Source organism: Myotis yumanensis, unplaced genomic scaffold (assembly GCF_028538775.1).
Source record: "Myotis yumanensis isolate MYYU_CA2020_CCGP unplaced genomic scaffold, mMyoYum1.0.hap1 SCAF_5, whole genome shotgun sequence".
Lineage (NCBI taxonomy): Eukaryota > Metazoa > Chordata > Mammalia > Chiroptera > Vespertilionidae > Myotis > Myotis yumanensis.
In genome coordinates, this window is record NW_027223756.1 from 37,427,723 (window position 1) to 37,454,543 (window position 26,821).

The 26,821-nt window shown below is 41.4% G+C and overlaps 1 protein-coding gene across 8 annotated transcripts in view; it reads right to left on the reverse strand.

Annotated features, from left to right (window-relative positions):
- TRRAP (transformation/transcription domain associated protein) overlaps positions 1-26,821 on the reverse strand; it is a 118,679-nt gene that overhangs the window by 48,488 nt on the left and 43,370 nt on the right. For 5 of the 8 annotated variants that reach the window (XM_070415073.1, XM_070415070.1, XM_070415069.1 and 2 more), the window contains 19 exons: positions 26,485-26,754; positions 25,597-25,758; positions 24,219-24,315; positions 22,238-22,359; positions 21,753-21,923; positions 19,315-19,383; positions 16,829-16,882; positions 16,682-16,702; positions 14,904-15,023; positions 14,356-14,475; positions 13,482-13,646; positions 13,213-13,394; positions 12,841-13,039; positions 11,891-12,019; positions 6,576-6,842; positions 4,614-4,820; positions 3,407-3,565; positions 3,180-3,314; positions 1,806-1,916 (listed from right to left, as the gene is read on the reverse strand). In XM_070415073.1, coding sequence (XP_070271174.1) covers positions 1,806-1,916; positions 3,180-3,314; positions 3,407-3,565; positions 4,614-4,820; positions 6,576-6,842; positions 11,891-12,019; positions 12,841-13,039; positions 13,213-13,394; positions 13,482-13,646; positions 14,356-14,475; positions 14,904-15,023; positions 16,682-16,702; positions 16,829-16,882; positions 19,315-19,383; positions 21,753-21,923; positions 22,238-22,359; positions 24,219-24,315; positions 25,597-25,758; positions 26,485-26,754 — 2,760 coding nt within the window. The remainder of the gene's footprint in view (positions 1-1,805; positions 1,917-3,179; positions 3,315-3,406; positions 3,566-4,613; positions 4,821-6,575; positions 6,843-11,890; positions 12,020-12,840; positions 13,040-13,212; positions 13,395-13,481; positions 13,647-14,355; positions 14,476-14,903; positions 15,024-16,681; positions 16,703-16,828; positions 16,883-19,314; positions 19,384-21,752; positions 21,924-22,237; positions 22,360-24,218; positions 24,316-25,596; positions 25,759-26,484; positions 26,755-26,821) is intronic. The other 3 variants (XM_070415076.1, XM_070415077.1, XM_070415075.1) reach the window with 1 other exon arrangement.

The following is a 26,821-nucleotide window of genomic DNA, read 5'->3' on the forward strand; positions in this document are numbered from 1 at the left end:
TAAATATATAAAATAAATATCAAAAATATAAATCTTTGTTTTACTATGGTTACAAATATCAAAAAATTTCTATATGTGACACGGCACCAGAGTTAAGTTAGGGTTTTTCAAAATGCTGACACGCCGAGCTCAAAAGGTTCGCCATCACTGACCTAAGCTGTGCCCAGCACACTGCAACAGGCAAGAAAGTAGTGATTGAATAGTTCAGTACATCGATTTTCAACTGGTGTGCCACAAGAATTTTTTAAAATGTTTTTATTCATTTCAGAGAGAAGAAGAGAGAGGGAGAGAGAGAGATAGAAACATCAATGAGGAGAGAGAATCATCTATCAGCTACCTCCTCTACCTCCCCTGCTAGGGATCAAGTCCAGAAACCAGACATGTGCCTTGACGGGGAATTGAACCATGACCTCCTGATTCATGGGTGGACACTCAACCACTGAACCACACCATCCAGGCAAGAATCTTTAAAACATGCAATATCTGCCCTGACTGGTTTGGCTCAGTGGATAGAGCGTCGGCCTGCGGACTCAAGGGTCCCGAGTTCGATTCTGGTCAAGGGCATGTACCTTGGTTGCGGGCACATCCCCGGTGGGGGATGTGCAGGAGGCAGCTGATCGATGTTTCTCTCTCTCATCGATGTTTCTAACTCTCTATCCCTCTCCCTTCCTCTCTGTAAAAAATCAATAAAATATATTTTTTTAAAAAACAACAACAAAAAAAACACCATGCAATATCTGACTACTTAAGAGCACTGAACTGTTTTCCATTAGACTGTCAAATAAAAATATGACAACAGCCAACACAGCAACAGCCGTCCGGTATGACTAAATCAAAATTATACCTAATTTGTCAGATTGGCAAAAAAATATATTTGTTGGCATGCCACAGAATTTCAATGATTAGTTTATGTGTGCCATGATATGAAAAAGGTTGAAAATCGCTGGTTTAGTAGGTTCCTTTCAGTACTTGGAAAGCCTCAATACTCAATAGTATTGCAATTTTGTTTAATAGTTATAAAAATGTAAGATTACCAAGTTTTTAAAACGCAGGAAAATTTCATTTGCAATGTTTGTTTGAAATATAAAAATGAAGTTTCAGAAATAGATCCCCTAAAACTCCATGAAAACCAGTATTGATATGAGTGGTAAATAAATGCTTGCATTTTTTTTATATTTTATCTATTGACTTGAGGGGTGGAGGGAGAAGAGAGGGAGGAAAGAGGAGAGAGGAGAGAAGAGAGAGAGAGAGAGAGAGAGAGAGAGAGAGAGAGAGAGAGAACATAGATTTGTTGCTCCACTTATTTATGCATCACTGGTTGCTTCTTGTATATGTCCTGACTGGAGTCTGAACCCTCAACCATGGAGTATCGGGAGGACGCTCTAATCACCTGAGCTACCCATCCAGGGTGTAAAAGCATTTAAGTTACTAAATGTTGTGTTGGACTATCCCAACACCTTTATGAGCTATGTAACTTGAAAGTTAAAATAATTTGCCCAAGATCATTGAACTACTACCATGTTTCACTAACACCACAATTCCATTAATTATTAGACATACCATTATATTATCACTGCTAAAAGAAAAAATATTTCTTAAATATCATATAAATTATAAGACAAGGCAGACTTCAGAATTATCAGCATTTCATGAAATCTGGTATGAAAGTATCAGACTACCTGTCAGACTTTGGTTCGTCTATTTCTTTTCTTTTTTTTACTAAGCTGTCACAGATAACATTCTATAGTTGACCAAGTAGACTTTGTTCTGAAAAATCCTTAATATAAGACATTCAGAACCCGCACCTGACAAGCCACTCGGATGAGGAAGTTCACCACGGTGTCCGTGTGCTGTTTGTCAATTGGCTTGGCAAGAAGGGAGTCCGCTCCAGGCAGTGACTGGCTCCTCCCAAACACCTACAAGGACAGGAAGAGCCTCTCAACAATGCATTCCAGGGGACAGCACTGGCCTGTGCAGCCCAATAACAGGGAACAGATGCCATTCTGGGTAGAGGGACACCAGAGGCAGGACAACTAATAAACAAAGTAGCCACAAAGAAAGCAATGGGTCATTTGCAAGACTGGAAGGGAGCGTGGTCCAGGAAGTGAAAGGATGCTATCAAGGTGCCTCTCCGACTGAGAAAAAGGCAGCCATGAGAAGAGAGAACTGAGCCAGCGAGAGGTAATGGAGCCAGTGCACACGTCCTAGCGAGCACAGAACTGGCGTTTCTGAGGTGAGGAAAGGCCTGCGCAGCTGCAGCAGCATGAGCAAGTGCAGGGCATGAAGGCCATCAGAAGGGCAGGTCACGCAGGCACTGAAAGCCAGCGTCAAGGGAAAGGATTAGTGAGGGAAAAGATAGTCGGCATTTTTTAAGTGTTTACGTGAAATGACTACAATAGTCCCAAGAAGTCACAAAGACAGTACAGAGGTGTCATGTACCCTTCATCCAGCTTTCCCTAGCTTGGATTTTGAAAAGAGTGTTTTTTGGCACTCTGCTCTGTTAGAAGTGCAATGAAGAGAAATAAAGTGGAAGGTCTGAGAGGAACTGGGAGGCAGTTTCAGTAATCCCAGTGAGAAGGGACCAGGCGTCTGCTTGCACCACCATGGTGGGTACAGAATTGAGCAGAGGGTGAGGTATTCATGGCTGGGCTGCCAAGACTTGCTCTTGACCAGATGTGTGGAGAGAAGGAAATGGACAGATTGCAGATAGCTCCAGGTTTCTAATTTGAGTACAGGGTGAATGCAGGGCCACATGCTCCGGAGAAACAGAGGGAGTGGGAGGGAGAGTTCGCACCCACGGGGCTCTTTTGGTACCCAGCTGCCCTCCAAACAAAACAGGACATGCTATCTTTTCTAAAACTCAATGCACCATGGGTGCATGTCCTCAATCAATTGTCTTGCCCCAAAGAGTTTCTCTTGATGCCTTTCTGCAAGTAATTAACTATGATCATCACCACTCTAGTGATATTAAGTGGCACAAAGAAAACTGCATCTGCTAACTGGGAAACACCTTGAGTCGGTAGCATGTCACTGGGTTTCTCTCTGTTGGGTGCAGCCTTTCTGGCACGGTGCTGAGCACTTAGCCCACGCTCAGAGTCCGTTGAGTAAGTGACCACACTCCCACAAGGAAGCACAGAACCTATAAAAGGAAGCACACGCAGTGTGTGCAATGATCTTACTGCGCTGATTGCTCCTGTGGCCGTCCTAAAGCGTTTCACTTCCTGGGCGGAATCCACTGAGAGGCCTCTTTTAATGGAAGATGACACAGAGTTGACTCCTTCTCCACTGGAATTTGGATCCATATCTGAATCCGGCTTAAGAAACACACACATTTGACTTTACTAATTTCTGCAGAGAAGCGTAAGGAATACAATCAAGGATGACACAAGAGGGCTAACATCTCTACCTGCTGGTCCTTGATCCTCTGGAGCTCCCACTTGATGACAACCTCCGACAGGTCCACAGCCAGCCTTCTCTGCTCAATGGTGACACTAGGTGTGAAGCCCAACCTCTGCATGGCACTGACCATGTGCTGTACCAAGTGGTGCCGCACGGGGTAGTACACCTGTGAGCACAGGGCTTGTGTCACACCGGGGACGTTGTGCTGTGACCACACACACACAAACACATATGCACATGCACATATATATACACATACAACCTGCCTCGGTCCCAAAATACTCACATAAGCCAACCATAACTTCAGTGAGGAAATTCTCACTACCTTACGTATGTGTTTATCACTTCCTCTATCTCTGGTTGAGTCCCAATAGTGTAACTCAGTGATTTAGTTCCATTTTTTAAAAATGTTGAAACACTCACCCAGCCGTGTGGCTAAGTGGTTGAGTGCTGACCTATGAAGCAGGAAGTCACAATTCGATTCCCGGTCAGGGCACATGCCCAGGTTTCTGGATCGATCCCCAGTAGGGGACATGCAGGAGGCAACCAATTGATGTTTCTCTCTCATCATTGATGCTTCTATTTCTCTCTCCCTCTCCCTACCTCTCTGAAATCAATAAAAAAAAAATTTTTTTTAATGTTGAAACACTGAGTTCTCTTTAGGTAGAAAAGTCTAGTCATCTGTGTCAAACTTAACACTTGCTATCATAATAGTTTAGCCATGCCAAGAAGCAAATTCCCAATTTAAAAGCTGTAACAGCTTTCAGCTCAATACTACTAAATCCTTTCTCCTCTCCCCAAAATTTTACAAAAATTATTTACATATTTATGTAAATCCAACAAAGTGGGCAATTTAGCTACAGAAAGGAGATGCCAGCAACAAGAATAACTTTTTTAGCCGAGTTACCAAAATCTAGAGTTAATGATGACTCCTCCGAAAGTTAACAATTTATGTGTATCCACTGTTAAATGAGAGTACTAACAAGAAAAATGCAGTCTAGACAGAAATACACCTAACACATTCTCTAAACTATAGCAATTTCCATGTTGATAAAGCCATACACACACACACATATACACACTAATCAATGGATCTGAAATACCTCTACTAAAAGACTGACCCCCTATTACTGCAGAAACTGAAAAATAGGCAAAATGTTAAAGCAAACGCCTGAATGTACATCACACATCAATCTGCAGTCCTTTCTGTGTACCTTAAAATGCTGCACTATCAAGTGCAAAATATGAACCAGCTGAGGAACTGTGTGCCCCTCCTCTACAATGATCTTCCTTGTCCAGTGGGTCAGCATCTGGTGCCCATCCTCCATTCTGGCTGGCACTGCTGGCGTCAAAATGGCCATCGCTTGTCTGACAATTGCTCGAGCTTCCATTGCATGGGCCTTGAGAAGACTGTGAAAAACCTAAAACGAGAGAGAAATTCTTACCTACGATAAAAATAAAGGCTTTCAAAACAAGATAAAAACAATCTCTTAGAACCAAGGCATATTTTTCAAAAATCCCTCAGAGCTCTCTTATTGGGAAACAACATAGTTGCTTTCTCCTTCATTAAGTTTTGATCAATGAATACATTCATTGTAATACTGATTGCACACCTATTAGGTGCCCATGCCTGGCTAGGGTGGAATATTCCAGGACGAATGAGACCTAGCTCCCTGCAGACATCAATGTCTACCATAACCTAAGGGAAGTCAGTCATTCATTCTGGCCACAGTATAAAAAAATGGAGTGAAAGGGGCCACGATCAGAGGTCATCTTGCAACAGTTCAAGTGAGCAGTGAAGTGCTTATATCAGGGAACACAAAGACCACCCAATAGTACTGAGGGTGAAGGGACAGGAAGGGTCTTGGAAATCAACAGTACTTGCCCATGCCGCCATGCTGGGCAGAACGAGAGGGTGTCACAGATGGCCCTTAGATCTCCGGCTGGGAAACTGGGGGAGAGCAGTGCCAATCACAGAGACTGTATTTATATCTCAAGTGCCTGTGGGAGGTGATGTCTGAGAGGCCACTGGCTTTATTGGGGCCGGGGTTTAACACCACAGATATTCACAAGAGGTAGTTGTCAGAGGGAAACAAAGAATGACCTCACAGAATAGGACAAGAACAACTGCTTACCAAATGCTTAAAGGGAAAGATAGGCTGAGCACTCAAGTCTATTATTACATTGAATTCTTACACAGAGACAGTAACCAACTCACTCAGGGTCATGGAACTCCTTAGTAGAAGAAACAATCAAACCCAGGGCTATCTGACATCAAAGCCTAAATCACTGAGGGGCTCAGGGAAGACAGGTCAAGATCATCAGCACAGTGGAGGGCTTACACGATGAGGGTTCAAAAGTACCCACTATCTATAGCAGTGATGGCGAAGCTATGACACGCGTGTCAGAGGTGACACGTGAACTCATTTTTTTGGTTGATTTTTCTTTGTTAAATGGCATTTAAATATATAAAATAAATATCAACAATATAAATCTTTGTTTTACTATGGTTGCAAATATAAAAAAATTTTTTATGTGACATGGCACCAGAGTTAAGTTAGGGTTTTTCAAAATGCTGACACGCCGAGCTCAAAAGGTTCGCCATCACTGATCTATAGCAAAGTAATGGGCTGGGGCCCTTGACCAAAATATTTTTTTTCTTTTTTTGTACTGATTTCAGAGAGGGAGGGAGAGGGAGAGACAGACAGAAACATCAATGATGAGAATCACTGATTGGGTGCCTCCTGCACGCCCCACACTGGGGATTGAGCCTGCAACCTGGGCATGTGCCCTTGACAAGAATCGAACCTGGGACCCTTTGGTCCAAAGGCCGACGCTCTACCCACTAAGCCAAACCGGCTACGGCGACAAAAACATTTTCAATGGAACGAAGAATTGAAAGCCAGAATGCAATAGGTGAGGAGCATGAGCTGGACAAAGGAGACATTTTGTTGTTTTAAAAGCAAGGCTGCAGAGGAACTCAAGCAGAGCAATAACTGGGGAGGAAGGAGAGAATAAATAGTCATGGGAGATTTCACAGTTTTTAAGACATGGCAGAGACGAGCATCACCGAATGGCATTGGGAGAAGTCAACAGAAAAGGAGAGGTCACAATGGTATACAATTATGGAAATGCATCCAATTGTTGGGCAGACATGAGGGAGCCTCGCAAAGTACCTGCAGGACAATTTTCTTATGTATTGCAAACTTGGCGATAATGTGTGCCAGAAGTAAGTGCCCACTGTATTTGCAAGCTGGGTCTACACAGGCCTTGGAGAGCAGGCAGGGCCAGGCGAAGGTCATCAGGCGGCGCAGCTTGCTGTTGCGGTTCTTGTTGTTGTCGTGGATGTGGTGGGGGGCGTGCTCCACCAGCAGCGTGGCATACTGCAGGAGGTAAATCCTCAGGGAGTCCAGCATGTCCGCCTGCTTCTCTGGGTCCAGGACCTGTGGGAAAGGCAAGCAGAAAGGAATTCCTTTCTGGTTTTGAACTGTGTTACCTATTAAGGGTCATACACGTTTAAACCTTAAAAACATACATACTTACATTTATCTATATTATTAAGTTTTCCAATGAGGAACCCAATAATGACTTATCAAGTTTCCTTTAACACATATGGATTAGAAATTCACTGAATTTATTTCAACCTGCAAAAAAGGGGCAGGCTTACAGTCAGAATGCAGTGGGCAAAGTGGCTTGATGTGGGAAAGAACTTCCGCTTTGATACAAGGTGAGTTAGGACTGAGTTTCTTATTTCCAGCAGTTGAGATTTTTTTCTGGTCAACTACTAATTATCCAGCCCTTATTTTTCAGTATGAGAATCAAAAAACATTATCTGGAAAAAAATCTCTATTTTTTTAAAAATTGTTATGGTTTTCTATGTAATCAAATATCTGATAGATTTTTGTGTGTGTTTCATGGATATAAGATAAAAAATGTACACTCTTTAAGGAATATTCTGCATGTCTCTATTGAATCAAGTACTGTAACTGCACCATCCAATTCAGCTAAATACCCTTACCTACTTTCTGCCTACAGACACATCTAAGAGACTGAAATCTTCCATCACGACAGTGTCTTCATTCGGGTCCCTGTAGCCCCCTGTCTTCCTTCCCCTGAATTCACTGCAGCCCCTCCCCAGGGCTCCAGCCTGCCCAAGGCCATTTATCCTCATCCAACATTCAGAATCTCCTCCTTGTGACGATTCAGTAGGGAGACCAAAAATAATTCCTTGGGCTCAGCTCGAATTACCTTGGGAGGGTGGAAGTAGGGTCAAAACTGCAGGAAGAGACAAATGCTACCTACAGACCAATAACCTGCCAATAGGAACAACAGTCCACTCTACCTGGACCCCCAAACAGAACAGGCAGCAGAATGAGTAAAAACACTGTTTCCTTCCAAAGAGCATCAATGTGCATATGGTGCGCTGCAGCCCTGGAATGGCTGTTGCTCACAGCACGCCAACAAATAACCCACACACGGAACACAAGCTAACACCCTCACGGCAAACACACCTGCCCATGAAGTTTAAAGGCCTAACCTACAGAGGACAGCCCAGGCTTCGTGAAAAAAAAATAGGGCAGGCATTTCTCAAAGAAATATTAAATCCCAAAATTCTCTTTAGGGCAAACTATAAACACTCTTATAAAAATGTAGACCTGAAAGCCTAAGCTAAGTTCAGACATCATCCTGCCACAAAGATGTTTCATTAAGTTGGCAATAAAGGGTCACAGCAGCAACTATATCCAGTCTACTGTTCTCACTGGCTTTTAAAGAGTCCTTTGCAAACCTTAAGATGAAAAAACAACAACATTAAAACTTGCTGGGCCAGCATAGCTCAGAGGTTGAGCATCAATCTATGAACCAGGAGGTCAGGGTTTGATTCCCGGTCAGGGCACATGCCCAGGTCACGCGGGCTTGATCCCCAGTAGGGGGCCTGCAGGAGGCAGCCTATCGATGATTCTCTCTCACCATTAATGTTTCTATCTCTCTCCTTCTCCCTACCTCTCTGAAATAAATAAGAATATATATTTTTTTTAAATCAAAACTCTACGGACCAGCAATAGGGGTTTTTATAAAATTACTTTGAGATCTGATTTTTCATTGGGATACATTGTTTCTCACTGGAATCTATTAATATAGGGAAAAAAGTTAATTTATTCCAAATGAAGCTGCCTTAAAAAAATTCACTAATAAGAATTATAATTCATGAAAACTGGAGGGAGACCAAGATGGCGGCGTAGGTAAACACCAGAGACCACTGCCGCAAACAACCATTTCAAAAATACAACTAAAAGACTGAACGGACATCACCCAGAACCACAGGAAGGCTGGCTGAAGAGAGACTCTACAACTAGAAGGAAAGAGAACAGCAAATCGAGGCTCAGAGGCGGCGCAGTGTGGAAAATACAAAGGTACCGAGGTGCGCGCGCAAAGCGGGCTGGTGGCTGAGGGCGCGGTTGTCGTTTTCGGTCGGGAGTGAGTCTCAGACTCTGGGCTCCAGATCCGGGCGAGTCTCTAGGGACCCAGACTCAAACGGGAGAAGCGGGATTATCCGGCATCAGTTGGAACCTGAGGGCAGCTTTCTCTCCGAGGTTTGCAGCGGCTGCCGGGGTTCTGAGAAGCAGAGCCTCTGGGAACGGGACTGAGCGTGGCCATAACTGCTCCCTCCGCCTGCCCTGTTGATCCCGCCCCGCCCAAACTCTGCGCACAGCCATTTGCCGATCACCTCAGGCAAAGGCTGGATTAGCGCCTCCCCAGAAGGCAGACGTTTTCCACACAGCTGATTTCCACAGCCAGTCGACCTGGGGGTCAAATCCCTCTAGTGTTAACTACAACAATTAAGGCTTGGCTAGAACAAGACTGCGCACAGAGACCACAAGGGGGTGCACCAAGAAAGCATAAAAGATGCGGAGACAAAAAAACATGACAGAAATGGAGGATATGGAGCTAAGAATCGCAATTTTGAGGGCTTGCCATAAATTTGTGCAGAGCCTCACGAAAACTAATGAGACCCTCGATGCTACGATAAAGAAATTAGAAAGTAAGCATACACGGACTGAAATAAAGAATATTATACCCAATAGCAGACCAGAGGAGTACAATAATCAAACCAAAGATTCGACAAAAAACACCCAATTGGAAAAGCAAAATGAAAAAAGAATCCGAAAGTGTGAAGATAGTGTAAGGAGCCTCAGGGACAGTTTTAAGCGGTCTAATATCAGAGTCATTGGAGTCCCAGAAGATGAGAGACAGCAAGATATTGAAAACCTATTTCAAGAAATAATGGCAGAAAACTTCCCCCACCTGGTGAAAGAAATGGACTTACAGGTCCAAGAAGCGCAGAGAACCCCAAACAAAAGGAATCCAAAGAGGACCACACCAAGACACATCATCATTAAAATGCCAAGAGCAAAAGACAAAGAGAAAATCTTAAAAGCAGCAAGAGAAAGAGGCTCAATTACCTACAAGGGAATACCCATACGACTGTCAGCTGATTTCTCAACAGAAACTTTGCAGGCCAGAAGGGAATGGCAAGAAATATTCAAAGTGCTGAATACCAAGAACCTACAACCAAGATTACTTTATCCAGCAAAGCTATCATTCAGAATTGAAGGTCAGATAAAGAGCTTCACAGATAAGGAAAAGCTAAAGGAGTTCATCACCACCAAACCAGTATTATATGAAATGCTGAAAGGTATCCTTTAAGAAGAGGAAGAAGAAGAAAAAGGTAAAGATACAAATTATGAACAACAAACATGCATCTATCAACAAATGAATCTAAGAATCAAGTGAATAAATAACCTGATGTACAGAATGAACTGGTGATTATAATAGAATCAGGGACATAGAAAGGGAATAGACTGACTATTGTTGGGGGAAAAAGGGGTGTGGGAGATGCGGGAAGTGACTGGACAAAAATCATGCACCTATGGATGAACACAGTGGGTGGGGAGTGAGGGTGGAGGGTGGGGTGGGAGCTGGAAGGAGGGGAGTTATGGGGGGAAAAAAGAGGAACAAATGTAATAATCTGAACAATAAAGATTTAATTTAAAAAAAAAAAAATAAAAAAAATAAAAAAAAAAAAAAAAAAAAAAAAAAGAATTATAATTCATGAAGGCTGGGGCTGGGGGGATGGGGCAGGCTGGGAGAGGACAACGGGGGGAAAGGGGGACATATGTAATACTTTCAACAATGAAGAATTTTTTTAAAAAATTGTAATACAGTAGGTCCATCCTCTCCCCCATGGTTTCACTTTTCCCAATATCAGTTACCCACAGTCTACTGTGGTTTGAAAATATTAAATGGAAAATTCCAGAAATAATTCATAAATTTAAACTGTGTGCCCTTCTGAGTAGCATGACAAAAATCTCTTGCCAGCCTGTTCCATCCCACCCAGGACATAAATCATCCCTTTGTCCACACTATATACACTGCCTGCCCATTTCACTTAGTAGACATCTGGTTATCAGATCAGCTGTCAGAGTAAACCAGTCCTGTGTTGAAGTACCCTTATTTACTTAATAATGGTCTCAAGGTATAAGAGTAGTGATGCTGGCAACCTGGATATGCCAAAGAGAAGCAGTAAAGTACTTCCTTTAGGTGAAAAGGTAAAAACTCTCAACTTAGTAAAGAAAGAAAAAAAAAATCATATGCTGAGGTTGCTAAGATCTTCAGAAAGAAGGAGTCTTCTGTGAAACTGTGAAGAAGTAAAAAGAAATTCATGCTAGTTTTGCTATTGCACATCATGCAAAAGTTTTAGCCACAGAGTGTGGTAAGTACTTATTTAGATGGAAAAGGCATTAAATTTGTGGGTGGAAGAAATGAACAGAAAATGTGTTGTTCCAGAAAGCATTGAGCCTATACGAAGACTTCAGCATGGAAGCCCCTGAAATGACACCAGGCCATATACTGCAATTAAAGATGGTGATTACACAGATCAGGAATAGGTCTCACATCATCATGAGAAGGGTGGGCAGTACAATAAGATATTTTGAGAGAGAGAGACCAAATTCACATAATTTTATTACAGCATATTGTTATAATTATTGTATTGTTATTGTTGTTAATCTCTTACTATGCCTAATTTATAAATTAAACTTTATCACAGGTATATATAGGAAAAACTATATATATATATATATATATATATATATATATATATTTTTTTTTTTTTTTTTTTTTTTTTTTTTCCTATATATACCTGTGATAAAGTATATATATATATATGGTTCAGTACTATCTGCGGTTTCAGGCATCAGATACTGGGGGCTTAGAACCTATCCCTCCATGAATAAATAAACCTTAAAAACACTGCTATAAGCTAATGGAATCAGGAAAAATAAAAGCCTTAGGAAAATAAGCTTATTTCAATGAACCCATTGCACACGTGTATGTGTACACACACACACACACACACACACTTACTCTCTCTCTCTCTTTCTCTCTCATCTGCCAAGTTACTTTTCAAGCCAATATATTGCTAGTCAGTCACCTTGGTTATAAACACACTGGTGATGCTTTCTGGGTTATCGCCTTCCGGATTGGGAGGTCCTAAGAGCTGCTCTCCTTCCCCCTTCTCAAAGCTGTATAAGAAAGCAGGATTCAAGATATGCTGCAGAACCTACAAAAAATAATAATAATTTACAATAATGGAAAAGGAAAACAAAGCCATGCTCTTTTATTTCTTTAATAAGGTAGGCAGGCCCACAAGTTTGGTCATATTGTAACCCATAAAATTAAAACTCAATCAAGGTTACAAATGATAATCTTGACTTTTATTCAAATGGTCAATTGGAAAGGTAGGTTGAAACTTGAGGAAAAGAGACGTCAGTTTGTTTTACTTTTCTCACTTCCAACAAGTCATTTTCTAAAACCAAAGTAACCACACCTAAAACCTGTATTATTTTATTAACTAACTAGAGGCCTGCTGCACAATCGGGGACGGGGAGAGATGCGAGATGCGGGAGGTTGGCCAGCCTGGGAGGGACCACGGGAGGGCATGTCCAGGCCGTGTCACTCAGTCCCGATTGGCCAGACTCCAGCAGCAAGCTAACCTACTTGTCAGAGCGTCTGCCCCCTAGTGGTCAGTGCACATCATAGCGAGCGGTTGAGCGGCCTTAGCATATCATTAGCATATTATGCTTTGATTGGTTGAATAGCTGACCAGTAGACTGACACTTAGCATATTAGGCTTTTATTATAGGATATCACCCCAATAAATTTAATTTAAAAAAGTAAAAGCTATGTAACTAACAAACTTCTTTCCAACACCGGTTCACTGTTGAATCTCTTATGTTTCTCAACAATGACATTTTCCTCATAAATAGTCCAGATTACTATTTAAGTGTCAACAGAGACACAACAGAACATAAACAGTGTCCTTGGTTCCCTAGAATATCAGCTCAAAACCCATGGCTTCTGCTGTGCAACAGCGGGACTCACCTTGGCTTTCAGTTCATCTCCAAAGTTGGGGTCACTGAAATCCACAAAGTGAAAAAACAGGGCACGTTTTTGAGCAATGCTATAATTTTTGGGAATCTCTTCCTCCATATACTCTTTTAAGAATGTCATGTTGCAGAGAAAACGACCAGTAAAGGCTCGGAGCAGCTGGAACAGCAATTCTATGTCTCCATAATTCCTTCTGAAGGGTCGAATAAGAATATAGGTTAAATTATGGAAAACTTCCTAACTTGTTTTAAACAGCTAAGTCATAACCATTCTCTATATCAATGAACCACACTATACGCAAATAAGTAAACACTGCTTATTGGATAAATTAAGTCACTTGATATAAAGCACAACATGTGTACCCACTTGCAATAATTCAGCAGACAATAGGCCAGCAGCTTGGGCTCCTTCCAGTTTGTGGCAGCCATGTTCTCCTTCCGGTGTCTTTCTTGAAAGGTTTCACTGATCCACACGCGTCTCAGCTGGCTCACCAGAGAATGCTGATTGGCCAGCCAGGAGTCATTGTTTTTAACTATAATACTTATGATCTGTCAAAGAAGAGACAATTAGGGAACTGGCAGGGTTCTCTGTGTTCCAACTTTTAAGATTTCAGGTGTCTAATGAAGAGACACTACCTTGATGGCCTGAAACTGAAGATCCAGGCGCATTGTGCTGGTGCTGGGCGAGCCAGGGCGCATGGCAGTCTGCGCGCCGCCGGGCAGCAGCAGAGTGATGAACCTGTTGGGGTTAGCAGCCAGCACATCTCGCAGAGGTCTGGCATCTTTGTGTTTTAAAAAACTCTAAAAACAAAATAAAACAAGCTGTTCTAAGCTAATAAAAAAAAAAAAAATCACAAAAGATTTAGGTATTAACTCTAAGGTTCTTTCTAAATCTTTCTAGGCAGGATAAAAAAACAACACTGTAAATACACTTTTTTTAAAAAAAAAATACTTTTTGGTGCGAGCTCTCCCTCCCAGCACACTGTGCACCTTCCCCCTCCCACAGGCATGCATTTCCTAAACTTGCATCCAAGGGAGGAACAGGCCGCAGCAGTTCATCCCAGGCAAACCCCCTGACCCTGTCCCCTAGACCCCCTTTTCTCTGACTTCTTAGTGAGCCAAAGCAGCCCAGCCTAGGCTCATTTCCCCACCTAGTCCCTCTCCTGCTGCTTCTTCCATCCTAGGCCCTTCCTTGTTTCACTGTCCCCAGCTTTTAATAAATGTACTCTAAAATTTTTTTAAATGCTTTTTTACCAGTAATTACACTTTATGATTATGATTCTGATAATCCTAGCAGCTCATTCATTTGTTACCACCACCAATATCTACAGAGAGGGATTCCTGGACTTGAGCTCTTTATATACACAACAGTGATGTTTCTAATATTCAAATATATTAGAGAAAATGAAAGCCTGACAGTGAAGAGTGAGATATGAATTTCAGATTCTGAGAGTGCACTGGCTGACAAAAACTTGCAGGGACACCCAACTCCAGCTCCTCGCACTCCTACCATAAACATTCTGCTCCACTGAGGATCATTCAATGTTGCCTCCATCATGAACAGCTCCACTGTCTGGGAAGGGTGCCGAGTCAGGAACTTGATCAGAGGCTCTCTGAAGGGACTGCCAGCCTAGAAAATACATGATTAAAACATCTTCTCAGGGCTTGAGGCTTCTGTTGGTCTACCAACCTAACATGGTAGGAGTATACATTTCTTTTCTTTTTTGGGGGAGGCAGGGGGAGAGAGGTAGAAACATGGACTTGCTGTTCCACTCATACATGCATTCATCGGTTGATTCCTATATGTGCCCTGGTGGGGGACTGAACCTGCAACCCTGGGTGTACTGGGATGACACTCTAACCAACTAAGCTAGCAGCCAGGGCTAGAAGTACACATTTCTCCCCTTGTAACTGTTTATATACTAACAACCATAGCAAATAGTAATACCTAACATCTTTATATCTTTAAGATTAGTCTATCTAAAATATAACAAAGTGAAAATATTATAAGCAACAGATGGAGGAAGAATCAGAATTAATCCTATATTTGACCATTACCTCAATCAACATAGCCCGTTCTGTTTTCATCACAACCTCTAACAAAGGCTTGACCAGAGTTTGAGGTGCAGCTGGGATCAGATGAAAAAGGTTTATAATTGCTGAACAAATTTTCATTTCCTAATGAAGAAAATCAGAAATTACAAAATAGGCCAATTAATTTCACTAGCTAGAAATATCAAAATTACTACAGACCATACTATGGTCTAATTGCATCTGCAAGGCTAGCCACCAGAAGCAAAGAATTAACATGTAAAAAGCACAACTTACCAATCCCACATTATAGCTGTAGCCTAAAGAAACTAACTGCCCTTGGCCTTCATATTTCATCTCGAGGAGGTGGGGGGGCTCACTGTGCACCCGGCGTGACTGGGCTGTTTGTCTCTCACACTCTGACTAGTGTTGGAAGTGGCCTGATGATTGCCTAGGCTCCTCATGGAGGAGGGGGTGACTATGCCTATGGCTGTAAGTGGAAGGATTCCCTCAGTTTGCTGTGACATCATGGGGTCTTCCCAATGTACTAAGCTCTGAAGGCAAAGACTTATTTTGCCCTCAAAACTTAGCACAAAGTCCTAAAAAATACTTAAGTATTTACCCTGGAAATCAAATATCAATGTAAATAAATGACTGGCCATGGCACTAATTATTTGTCAACCAGGCATAAAATAAAGCTGACAACTGCTTTTATTGAATCTTAGTGAAAAATGTGAAACACCAAGCATTTTGCATTTTTAAATGTGCTAACAGCTCAGTGGCCGATTGCTGAGTGCCAATCCAACTTTCCCTTCTCATTTTCAGTTCCCCCAATTTCGTGTCTGCGATTCTAGGGAAATCCCCATGAGCACAGAAGGGAAGACTCCCTGATGCACCACCCTGCATGGTGTGCAATAGGTTGTCCATTACTCTAAACACAGTAAAATGGGGATGATAAACACTAGTCGGGAGGGACCACATCCCACAGCATTTGAGATATTTTTCCAAAAGTTTCTTTAAACCAAAAGGCAAAACAGTGAGATGGGTAAGAAATGAGAAAAATCAGCTCACTGTCACCTCATACCCATACCATCTCTAGAGTTCTTGTCTACAGTCTTTTCAAATCTTGGGACAGAACAAGTTCTATCCTGAAATTAGAATAACATTCTAGTAATGGTTTTATATTATAGTGTTTTGTTTTCAAAGCACTGGTTACAAAATCACTTCTTTTGGCCTTCCCATTCCATCAGAAGATAGGAAATGACGTATTATCACTCATCCCCATTTTACAGAAGAGGGAAACCTTAGAGTTTGTCTATTCAAAGTCACAGTGTTGTCACTACATCAGTGTGGTGTGTGTGAACAAGAGATGCAGGGGACTGGGTGCAGGGGAGCAAGGAGGTTCTAAAATTCAAGACAGTCCGTCAGTGTAACTGTATCACACCTCCCAATTTCTAGCAGGATTATATATTCTTTGTGGAGTTTCCTCTCCAGAGGTTGTTAGATGTATGAGTTCAAACGAACTATGACAGCAAAATCCAACAAAATCTTAAATATTGAGATGCTGATATTCTAACATGTAGAAAACCAAAGAACTTAGAATCTTGCTTAAAACATCCTAAAAGAAAACATGCGTGACACCCAGACAGTTCACAGCAATGATACTAATATAACTCTGCCACAGACAGACAATACGGCTCACTGCACTCAAAGGCACAATGCACTCTGTCCACCACAGAACCACAAGTCACAGCAAAACCAAATACGACCACGACCCCCTCCTGCGCCTCCACTGAAATTCTCACCTCTACCCCTTCCATGGCAGGCTGAACCAAAACAAAAATTACAGCATGAAAAAATGCAACAAAAAGGTAAAAAGAAAAGAAAAGAAAAAATATAAACTGTTCTTCACATTGCAAGTCATAAACTGACTTTTAATAGGTTGTTCTCACCTCAAACTGACAGAATGGAGACAAGGAACATCTCCCGCACTCTGAAATGCTTTCCTGAGGATGGGGAGGAAAATCATCTTTTTTCTATTTATGTTATTTACATTAAAAATTCCCATATACTCATACACAGTCAGGGTTATTGGGGTAAACAAGACAGTAAAGATACAATTATCAGAAAGCACACAATAATTAGTAATTGCTCAACAGCAAAACAAAAAAACAAACAAAAAACACCTTCCACCCTTCAGATGTCAAACACAGCCCTCTGACAGTGTCGAATAGAGTGTATTCCTTCCATACATCCAATTTTAAAATACAGAATTTTTAAATTCTTGTCTAGAGGAGAAACTGTAAGATTTTGCTGTGTGCAAATACATTTAAATAACTCTTTTGTTTAGGGGGAATATTTTAAGCTTTTTTGTGAAGTGCTAAGAGATTTTTAAAAACCTCTTCCCCAGCTAAAGTCTTCTAGAAGAGTACCAGGGGCTTAAGCCTCATCAGTAGGCATGTCTGAGACCCCACACTCAGGAGAACCCACAGGCTACGACTAGATACCTGAGCAATCTTGTCAAGTAAAGACTGCATGTATGCGTACATGTTAGATGTATGTGTATTGTGCATGTTGGATGTATGTGTATGTGTATTGTGCATGCGTGCATGAGTGTTGGGGGGGGTGGAGACATGGCATAACATGCCATGAGTTCTGCCCTGTAAGTTCAATGCTAAACAGGCAAGCTTTCCTAAACATGATGATGTACAAATCTCTGATCATTGGGGGTGCCCAGCATTACAAAGCTTTATTTTTAGTCAACTATTTAACATGTCTTCAGTTATAGTTTCTCAATGAGGCAATATTATTTGGTGATTTGACCAAATAGGAACAAACTACCTACTGCCAATCCTGGGCCGCATGCATAAAAAATAACCAGGGCTCAAGAGCAGAAAGGCAAGGCTTGGCCCTGGACTGAGGTGATGGAGCCATGGCCATGCTGCCTGTGGATCCCAAACACCATGTCCTGGGTTCAGACCTGGGGCCTCTCTCACACAGCTGGTGTTCCCAAGCAGCTCAGGGAATACACTCATCCGACAACCAACATGTTTCATTGAGCAGGAGCAAGGACTTCCCGACACCCACCGCTCCATCCCCTATGCAGTGCCCCCACCCCGAACCCTTCCAAACAACTTGATGTAAAAGTTTGTGGAATCTTTTTGATCTAACGTAAGTCATTCATCTACCCACGAGGTTTTTTTAATGTTTATTCTGGAATGGCTGTGTGTTTCAGATAATTAACAGTTTACTGTGAAGACAAATATAAAATTTACAGCAAAAATACCTAAGAGATGAAAGATGGGAAGGAAAAGCACAGAAGCACTTGCACCTACTTCCAAGAGCTTAGGGTTTAAAAATACACTCTGCTCTCCCCCACGAAGTTTCCCTGACTTGATTCCTGTTTATATAAATAACAAACCTTCAAAGAGGTCACGGATGGTATACCAATCCTAAAAAAGTTAAAAATCCTGGTTTAGTTTTGCTTAGTTTGCTCTTTAGAAGCAGCAAGAAACAAATAAGACTTACACAAATAAAACACTTGACACAGAATGGTCAAAACAAAGCATATAAAGCCAAAAAAAAAAAAAATCAAGTTGGGATGAAACACAGCATCCGACAAACAGGCACAGGAGGACAAAAAGCCACGTTAACTATGCCTCTGCAGAGCTGCAGAATTCCCTCCTCAGGACACAATGGCACCAGAAAACAGAAACTTGGCAAAACACAACCTCACTGACAGGACAAGCACCAACTTAAAAAATATTTTAAAGAAATAGTAACATGTACAAGTAAAATTAGAGTCAAAACAACAAGAACCATTCATTTTTAAGAGGCAAAATCTTTAATGACTAATATAGAATGCTCAAAAAGATTTAACTAAGTGGTTTTCCCTCAAAACCATAAATGGGGGTTTTGAAGTACTAGCCATTTGACTTTTGCCAAACAACTGGGGTGGGGTATTTAGACCTAGAAAACATAAAATTGTTTTATTTTTATGTAATGTCTTATTACAATCTCTTTAATGCTTGAAATCCTAAAATCACTCCTTGGTTTTATGAGGCAATGATGATGGAAAGCGATGGAAAACAACAGCAGAGGAGGGCACCACCATGCAAACAGCAGCTGCCAAGGACAGTCTAGAAAATACACTTAGTTCACTTTAACACAAAAATAGTACAATTCAAATACTAACATTTCAAGCTTCCGAGAATTCTCAGCAACAAAAACGTCATATTAAAGTGAACAAAGGGAGATTTTAAAGAAGCATAAAAAAAGAATGTTTTCAGCAATCAAGAGAAATTTTTTAAATGTAATGCTAATAAAATGTTTAACAATTTAAACGGACTACAATCATATAAAACTAGATTCTGATATGAACACTGACTGTGGCAGGGCCGACAGGGTGGCCCTTCCCGGAAACAAACAAGTCACTCACGTTTCCGTCGCTCCTCTGGCCCCCTTTATGGGTGAGGACCACCACTTCCATCCACTTTCGCAGATGTTGCTGTTGAAGAAAATACATCCTTAGACATTTCTTCCTCACAACAGGAGCATTTCAATTCCAAAATGCTGCTTTTAGTGAAAACACATATATAATCATTCATTTCCATCATCTTTAATGTGAGAACGGCAGTGTTTCTGTTACTGAAATAGCCCAACCATTCAACTAGTGATGGGAATAACTGGCATTTGTTTACGTTCTATAAAGAAAGGCTGAAACCACCCTGCTACAGAAGAAAACACCCTGAAACCTGCCATTCCAATATCAGGATGTTTACTCCTGTCCATCATTCCTGCTGTCACCTTATGACCCTGGTACTTTACGTCACAGCTGTTCACAGAGTGCTGCCATGCTCCCAGCACCGAAGCCTTAAGCTGTTAACCTCAAAAGCTAATCATGAGGGAAAACAAAGGCTCAGAGTCTGGGCACAGTTCTGAAGGACATGAGTAAAGAAGGCACCACACCTGGCACAGCCCAGTGGACACAGGATACGACAGAAAGACCCAAGCCAAACACAAAGCACCAGCCACACACGCCCAGGATGGACTCGGCGAGATGGCGCCAGATGAAAATGGCTGAACAGACAGTAACTTCAATCATTCTTTATCCAAGTACATCAACTCTCTCTGCTTTTAGGGGATTTTTAACCACTCAGAAAATGTCTATATTGCCAGAGAAAGGAAAAAATCCCCCACACCTATGTAACTTTGTTTTAGGGGAAAAGATTCCTAAACTTAGTCAGAAACCACAGACTGTGAGGCAGTCTCTTCACACTGTTCTTAAAAGATCGGGTAACAAATCACTGAAGGAATTCCCAGCTAACAGCAAATCTGAAGGGTTAGATTGGGGGTAAAAAATGCAAAAAACAATCAAGTTGCTTCAGGCAGGCAGCAAAGATTGCAACAAATGACAGCTGACAGAGTTGGAAGAGACAAACAGTAAAAAAGGGGGCAAATATAAAAACATTAGGACATTAAAAAGATATGCACAAATCTCATATATGAAAGCACCAATAGTTGTAATAGTCTATAAGAAAACGTGTATACTTGTGCTCTGACTAGGAAGTGATTAATATCACTTACTTTAACCACACTTGTGAGTGTATGAGTATAAACTGGTAGGTATGTATGTGCATTACATATATTTGGAATCTTAAAGAGAAGGGTTCTTCCAATTTGGAAAATTCACTTCCATATAATATTACTTCCCACTCACACTCTTCCATTAGGGCATCACAGTTTCTAGGGCCAATCATAATATTATTATCAATTCCCAATTAGGTGTTTGGGTCACTGTTCATTTTCTAGGTGTCTATAAAGAAGCTAGTATGTGAGGTAAAAAGTTGTGTGGTTTTCATATACACATATATCTATACTCCGTAACGTACTATATTTATATCTAAGTCTAACTATCTGCTCACTCCTGTTTACATCTGAGCGAAAGGTGTATCAAACAAAACCAAATTTTTAAAAAAAACCCACCTCTAGTATCTTAAATATCTATATGGCCAAAGGCTATTTATGAAAAATACATGTACGTTTGCAGTATTTATAAGTGTCTATTTACCAGAAACAAAATCAAATACTAAGAAAATTAATAGCTGAATCTCCTTCACCTGCTTACACTTCAAATTTAAACATTGCCAAACAGATTTTATTTGCATCATTTCCCTGATAATTCTAAAAACCCAAAGGATTTCTAAAGTTCTTACAAGTTTTCCACTGTATCATCGTCTGTAAAGCAAAAGACTGGGAATAATCTAGATCAGGTGTGGGGAACAGCCGGCCCTCGGGCCATACCATGGGCCCTATAAGCCCTGTGAAATCATTTGGTCTGGCCCCAGCAAGGCATTAGGGGGGAATTAATTAAATGTTTGATCAAATACAGCAGGTTAATTTTCAAGTTGATAATTTTGTGTGGCCCATGAATGATGCTATAAATATCCATATGGCCCCTGGCAGAAAAAAGGTTCCACACCTCTAATCTAGAAGGTCATCAGTGGGGGCCTGGTTACATAAATGAGGGCATGGCCACATAAGGATTATTGTCATCACAAAACAGAATGAAGAAGCATTTTATGTTCTGATGAAATGGTGGGGTAGTAGATAGGAAAAGTAAGAACTGTGATTATATTATCCTTCCTTTTGTGGGAAACAAAAGAATATACACATGTCCTATTACAAATGTAAAAGCCTCCAGAAGGAAACTGTTAACACTGGGTGTCTCTGGGAAGGGGGTGGAGAGTTGGAGGACAGGAGGGATACTTTCACAGCATACCCTTCCATACCCTATGAATTTTAAATCATGTAAATATATTACTTACTTAAAAAAATAATTCCAATTTTCAGGTTTATTACATGCATTTAGCTTACCATCATCTGATCACAGAATTTATCATTGAAGGAGTTTGGGAAGAGCCTGGTAACCGAAGTCAGACGATTCACAACATTCAGCGTCAAACTTCGATAATCCCCCAGCATCATCAACAAAGGTCGCATATGTGTGTGGATTTGATCTACTTCTATGGTAGCACCTTCTAAAAACTATTTTAAAAGAAAGGTTACAAATGAAAACAGATAACAGACTATACTTTAGAATAGAATAGAACTTATGTGCGACTCTACCAGCAAGTTTCTGTGTTCCTTGAAAAAATGAAACATTAAACATATCTATTGACTAGTCATTGCTGTATAATATTTTTAAAGGTTTGGTATGACTATGGAACCAGTAGAGACATTATTACAATCCAGTGGATATTAACGGGCAGATTTCCAGGCACACAGACAAGGTGAATAGAACTCCTAAACAGAATTCACACACACACACACACACACACACACACACACACACCCCTCACCTTTCGCATGCAGGCTTCTCCAGCCTCCTGGAGCTCACTATTTGTGGAATTAAGTGCTTTGAAGAGTGCAGCAATGATCTTCTCTCTGGACTGAGGAAGGTAATTGCAGGCAGCAAGTGCATCTTTAGGGAGAAAAAGTAATATAATCTCATTATTAACCTGAAAATACATGAACATATTGCTTATCTAAAGGCTCTTACCAGCCCTGGCCAGTTCGGCTTAGTAGACAAGAGCATTGGCCCTCGGACCAAAAGGCCATGGGTTCAATTCCAGTCAAATGCATGTACCTGGGTCATGGGCTTGATTCCCAGTAGGGGGCATACAGGAGGCAGCCAATCAATGATTCTCTCTCATCATTGATGTTTCTGTCTCTCTCCCTCTCCCTTCCTCTCTGAAATCAATAAAAATAAAAAGGTACATCTTTAAAAATAAATAAATAAAGGCTCTTACCCACAAAAATTATGTGTCACTAAACCTCTTTCCTAGTATCTGACCTTGAGAAAGACAAAAAGACCACATGATCTTCTACCGACATTATCTAAGGGTGAAATCAACAGCCAGAAGGGCCATGACAAATTTTACATTGTCCAGATAGGAGGGAGAGGGCAGAAGAGGGAAGAAAGAAGGTCCCCAATGACACTGCTGCCCCCAAGACATCTTCATACAGGGTGAGCATGGCTGACCTGTGGCCAGATGCATGCTGAATTCATGAAGAGGGAATGGCCCTGATGAAAGGAATAGACACACACACAGCCAGGCTTCGCTCCACTATTCATATATAATCAGGCAGCCTCCTCCCAACTTGAGAGACTTTGAAAATACAAATATTCTGAGGAAAGGAGACACACCTCAATCTTATGCTCATTAGGAGAGAACAGCCTAGCCCTGGCTGGTGTGGCTCGGTGGAAGAGCATCGGGCCAGTGCATCAAAGGGTCACAGGTTCAATTCCTGGTCAAGGGCACATACCTGGGTTGCCGGTTCATTCCCACCCTGGTTGGGGCATGTGTGCGAGGCAACTAATCAATGTGTCTCTCTCACATACATATCTATCTATCTCTCTCTCTCTCTCTCTCTCTCTCTCTCTCTCTCTCCCCCGCCCTCCCTTCCACACTCTCTAAAAATCAACAGAAAAAATATCCTCAGGTGAGGCTTACCAACAACAAAAAGAGAGAGAACATCCTAGCAAGAGGACCATATTGCTAACAGGAATGTCTGAGGGCTCCCCAAAGAAAAAATCCCAACTCAGAAAAAGTGAGAAGCTGGCAAACACCCCTGCTCTGCACCTCCCTCACTCTGGCTTACTTTGTCTTAAACACCCCACCCAGCCCCATCCTCAAGCTTGGATATTATATTCTCTGTTTCTCAGCTTCTCTACCGCTAATTCAAGGATTCTGACAATAATTTATTAAGGGTATAAATATCAATAGATCAAGAGACAAAGTCAACTTAAAAAACCTATATTGGGTATTACCAAAAAGGGGAGGAAATGACTGTTTCTTAAGCACAAGGGTGAGTACTGACCTAGTATATTTTTTTAAACTTAACACAATTCCTGTACTAAACACTGATAGCTAAAATTCAGGAAAATCTAGAGCCAGCAGGATTCTCAGATGCTTCTGAATCATTACAAAGTCTATAAAGAATGTTGTATATCTTACTAAATACTCTGTTGGATGAAAATGGTAATATATGGTATGACAACTCTGTTAAACCAGAATATTAGGTTCATAGAACTATAAATAGTTTATTAAATAGTAAAATTCAATTTACTATAGAATAAGAAATTATTTAAATCCTAACAATCTATATAATCCACTGACATCTCATTATCTAGTTTGATAAATACACACATAGTTTTTGATCCCACCTTAAAAACAACACAAGAAGCCAAAAAAAAAAAAAAAATTAAACAACATAAAAGGCCACTGTCCCCTTTCACTTTTATCCCCAGTAACTTGTTTCAGATTTATATGAACTTACTTAGTGCTGCAATTCTCAAAGGCACGAGTGATGGAAGACTTTTGTAACAGGGCAGCTTTGTTAAAGCTGAATCTTCAGCCTCACACAAGTTCAAAAGCTGCAAAAGATAAAGCAATGTAATTTAGCCTGCTCTTACTGTAATGACATAATAACCTTACAAATAAAAGAGCACAGCAATCTTCCACACACCCCACAACACAATTAACTGACAAACTGAACTCAAATTCCAAAGAATTTTATTCCAGGTCAAAGGCATGTACCTTGGTTGCAGGTTCATCCCCATCCCCGGTCAGGTGTGGGACGCAACCAATCCATTGTTTCTCTCACATCCATGTTTCTCTTTCTCTCTCTCCTACTTTCACTATAAGTAAATGGAAAAAAATATCCTCAGAGGTAAGCATTAAAAAAAAAGAATTAGCCCTAACCGGTTTGGCTCAGTGGATAGAGCATAGGCCTGCGGACTGAAGGGTCCCAGGTTCGATTCCAGTCAAGGGCATGTACTTTGGTTGCGGGCACATACCCAGTGGGGAGTGTGCAGGAGGCAGCTGATCGATGTTTCTCTCTCATCGATGTTTCTAACTCTCTATCCCTCTCCCTTCCTCTCTGTAAAAAATCAATAAAATATTTTTTTAAAGAAGAATTAATGCTTATAATCTGACTGTATCTAAACATTAATTTCTGTTTATTACTATCTACACACTGTAAACTGGGAAGTTTACAGTGGCAAACACTTGTAAGATGTCATCTGACTCTGCCCATTATCTTGAATCAAGGGGCAAGTCAAGTCCACTAAGCAGCACGAGAACCCGGCAGGACAAGGCTCCAAAGTAACAGTCATGGTTCCCACCTATGATCTGCAGCTTCTCTGCTATGACCTTAGGTGTATACCAAATGCTCATGCTCAGTTTCTGTATCTTCAGGAGGTCAGAGCTACAGAGGGCATTCATGTGAAGTAAGGTCTCAACAGTGCTTGGCACGTTTAAATGACTAATAAACTCAGTAAGCTGGCACTTGCTTGTGCCGTCTTATTCTGAGCACCAGCAGATGGGACAGTGACTAAAGCAGATGGTACAGTCTTAGCTCTAGATTACAACTTGAAGGCCCTGAAGAGCAAGTTTCCTTGGTAGAGGGCTAAGAGAGTTCAAAGGACTCAGGAAACACCCACCTTTTGTTGAACATCTGCAATCACTATGCCCACCTTCTCCCCAATCCCAGATGTAACATACGTGTGCCGAGTGCTGTGCCAGGCTATTGCTGGTTCCCTGTGGTCACTTCCCAGGCCTTCTCTGAGTGCTGCCTAACCAGTCTTCGTGCACAAAGACAGTTTACCAGACACACGTCATCACCATCCACACCACGCGTACCACCACCCCCCTACCTCTGTGTAGAACACCTTATGCTCCACCACGTTAAGATCCATTGTGAAGAGCCTGGGCTGCAATGTGGTACAGAACGTGTTCCCCTCCATCAGGCCGATCTGTGCATTGGCAGGCTGGTGTCTGAGCAAATGCTTCTTAGGTGGGACCATATCCTGGAGGACCTAGGACAGGTAAGGAGGAACTACAACTAAACACATGCCCCTCAAAAGGGCTCTCCTCACAATATTCTAAAGCAATTACCAATTTGAAAATCGTAAGAGATTAAAGGTTATTACAGATGTCTTTTAATTAGGTGACAGAGAGATGTTTCATGTGCTAAAACTGGGCCATGGATGTCTGATATACTTCATTCCTAAGGCTTCAGAGTAACCTCTCTTAAAACAAACAAACACAGCCCTGACCGGTTTGGCTCAGTGGATAGAAAGTCAGCCTGCAGACTCAAGGGTCCCAGTTTCGATTCCGGTCAAGGGCATGTACCTTGGTTGTGGGCACATCCCCAGTAGGGAGCATGCAGGAAACAGCTGATCGATGTTTCTCTCTCAGCAATGTTTCTAACTCTCTCTCCCTCTCCCTTCCTCTCTGTAAAAAATCAATAAAATATTTTTTTTAAAAAAAACACAAACAAACACAAAACTACCAGATTGTGCTATACTGAATCCAGGAAACCAACCTTCTATCCTCTTGACACTGGCCATTACCAATAGAACCATTAATATAAGCACACTGATTTTCACATATCTGAGGTTAAAAACAGCATATGTAATAGTATTTTGTAAAGTGGACACAAAATTATAAATTATGTATCCTCTAACTCTCAGATTTAAAGGGAGAAAAAAGTCTCAAAAGTTTTGATCATGTTACCCTCGTTCTGGTGACAGAAATCTCACCTCTTTATGGGGTTCCATTATCACTGTCACACTTTTTCCAGTGACCTGGGCCAAAACTTGCAGTGAATGCATAGCCTGTTTCCTCACAGTGGAATTTGGAGAGGTGACTTCTCGAACCAAGTCGTGTGTCACGTGGTGAAAAGACTTTTCCTGAGCTGCCGCAATCTCTTCCGCTTTCTCCTCATCTTTTACATCTTTTAAAGGTGTCGCACACCTCATCAGAAGCTGCTCCAGGGTGGTTTTGGCCATGGCAACGGCCCCATTGGAAACCTGCAGGCCAAGGACTCCTTCGATCAAAAAGGGAACAATGCTGCCCAGGACACCCATGTCTCCTGCG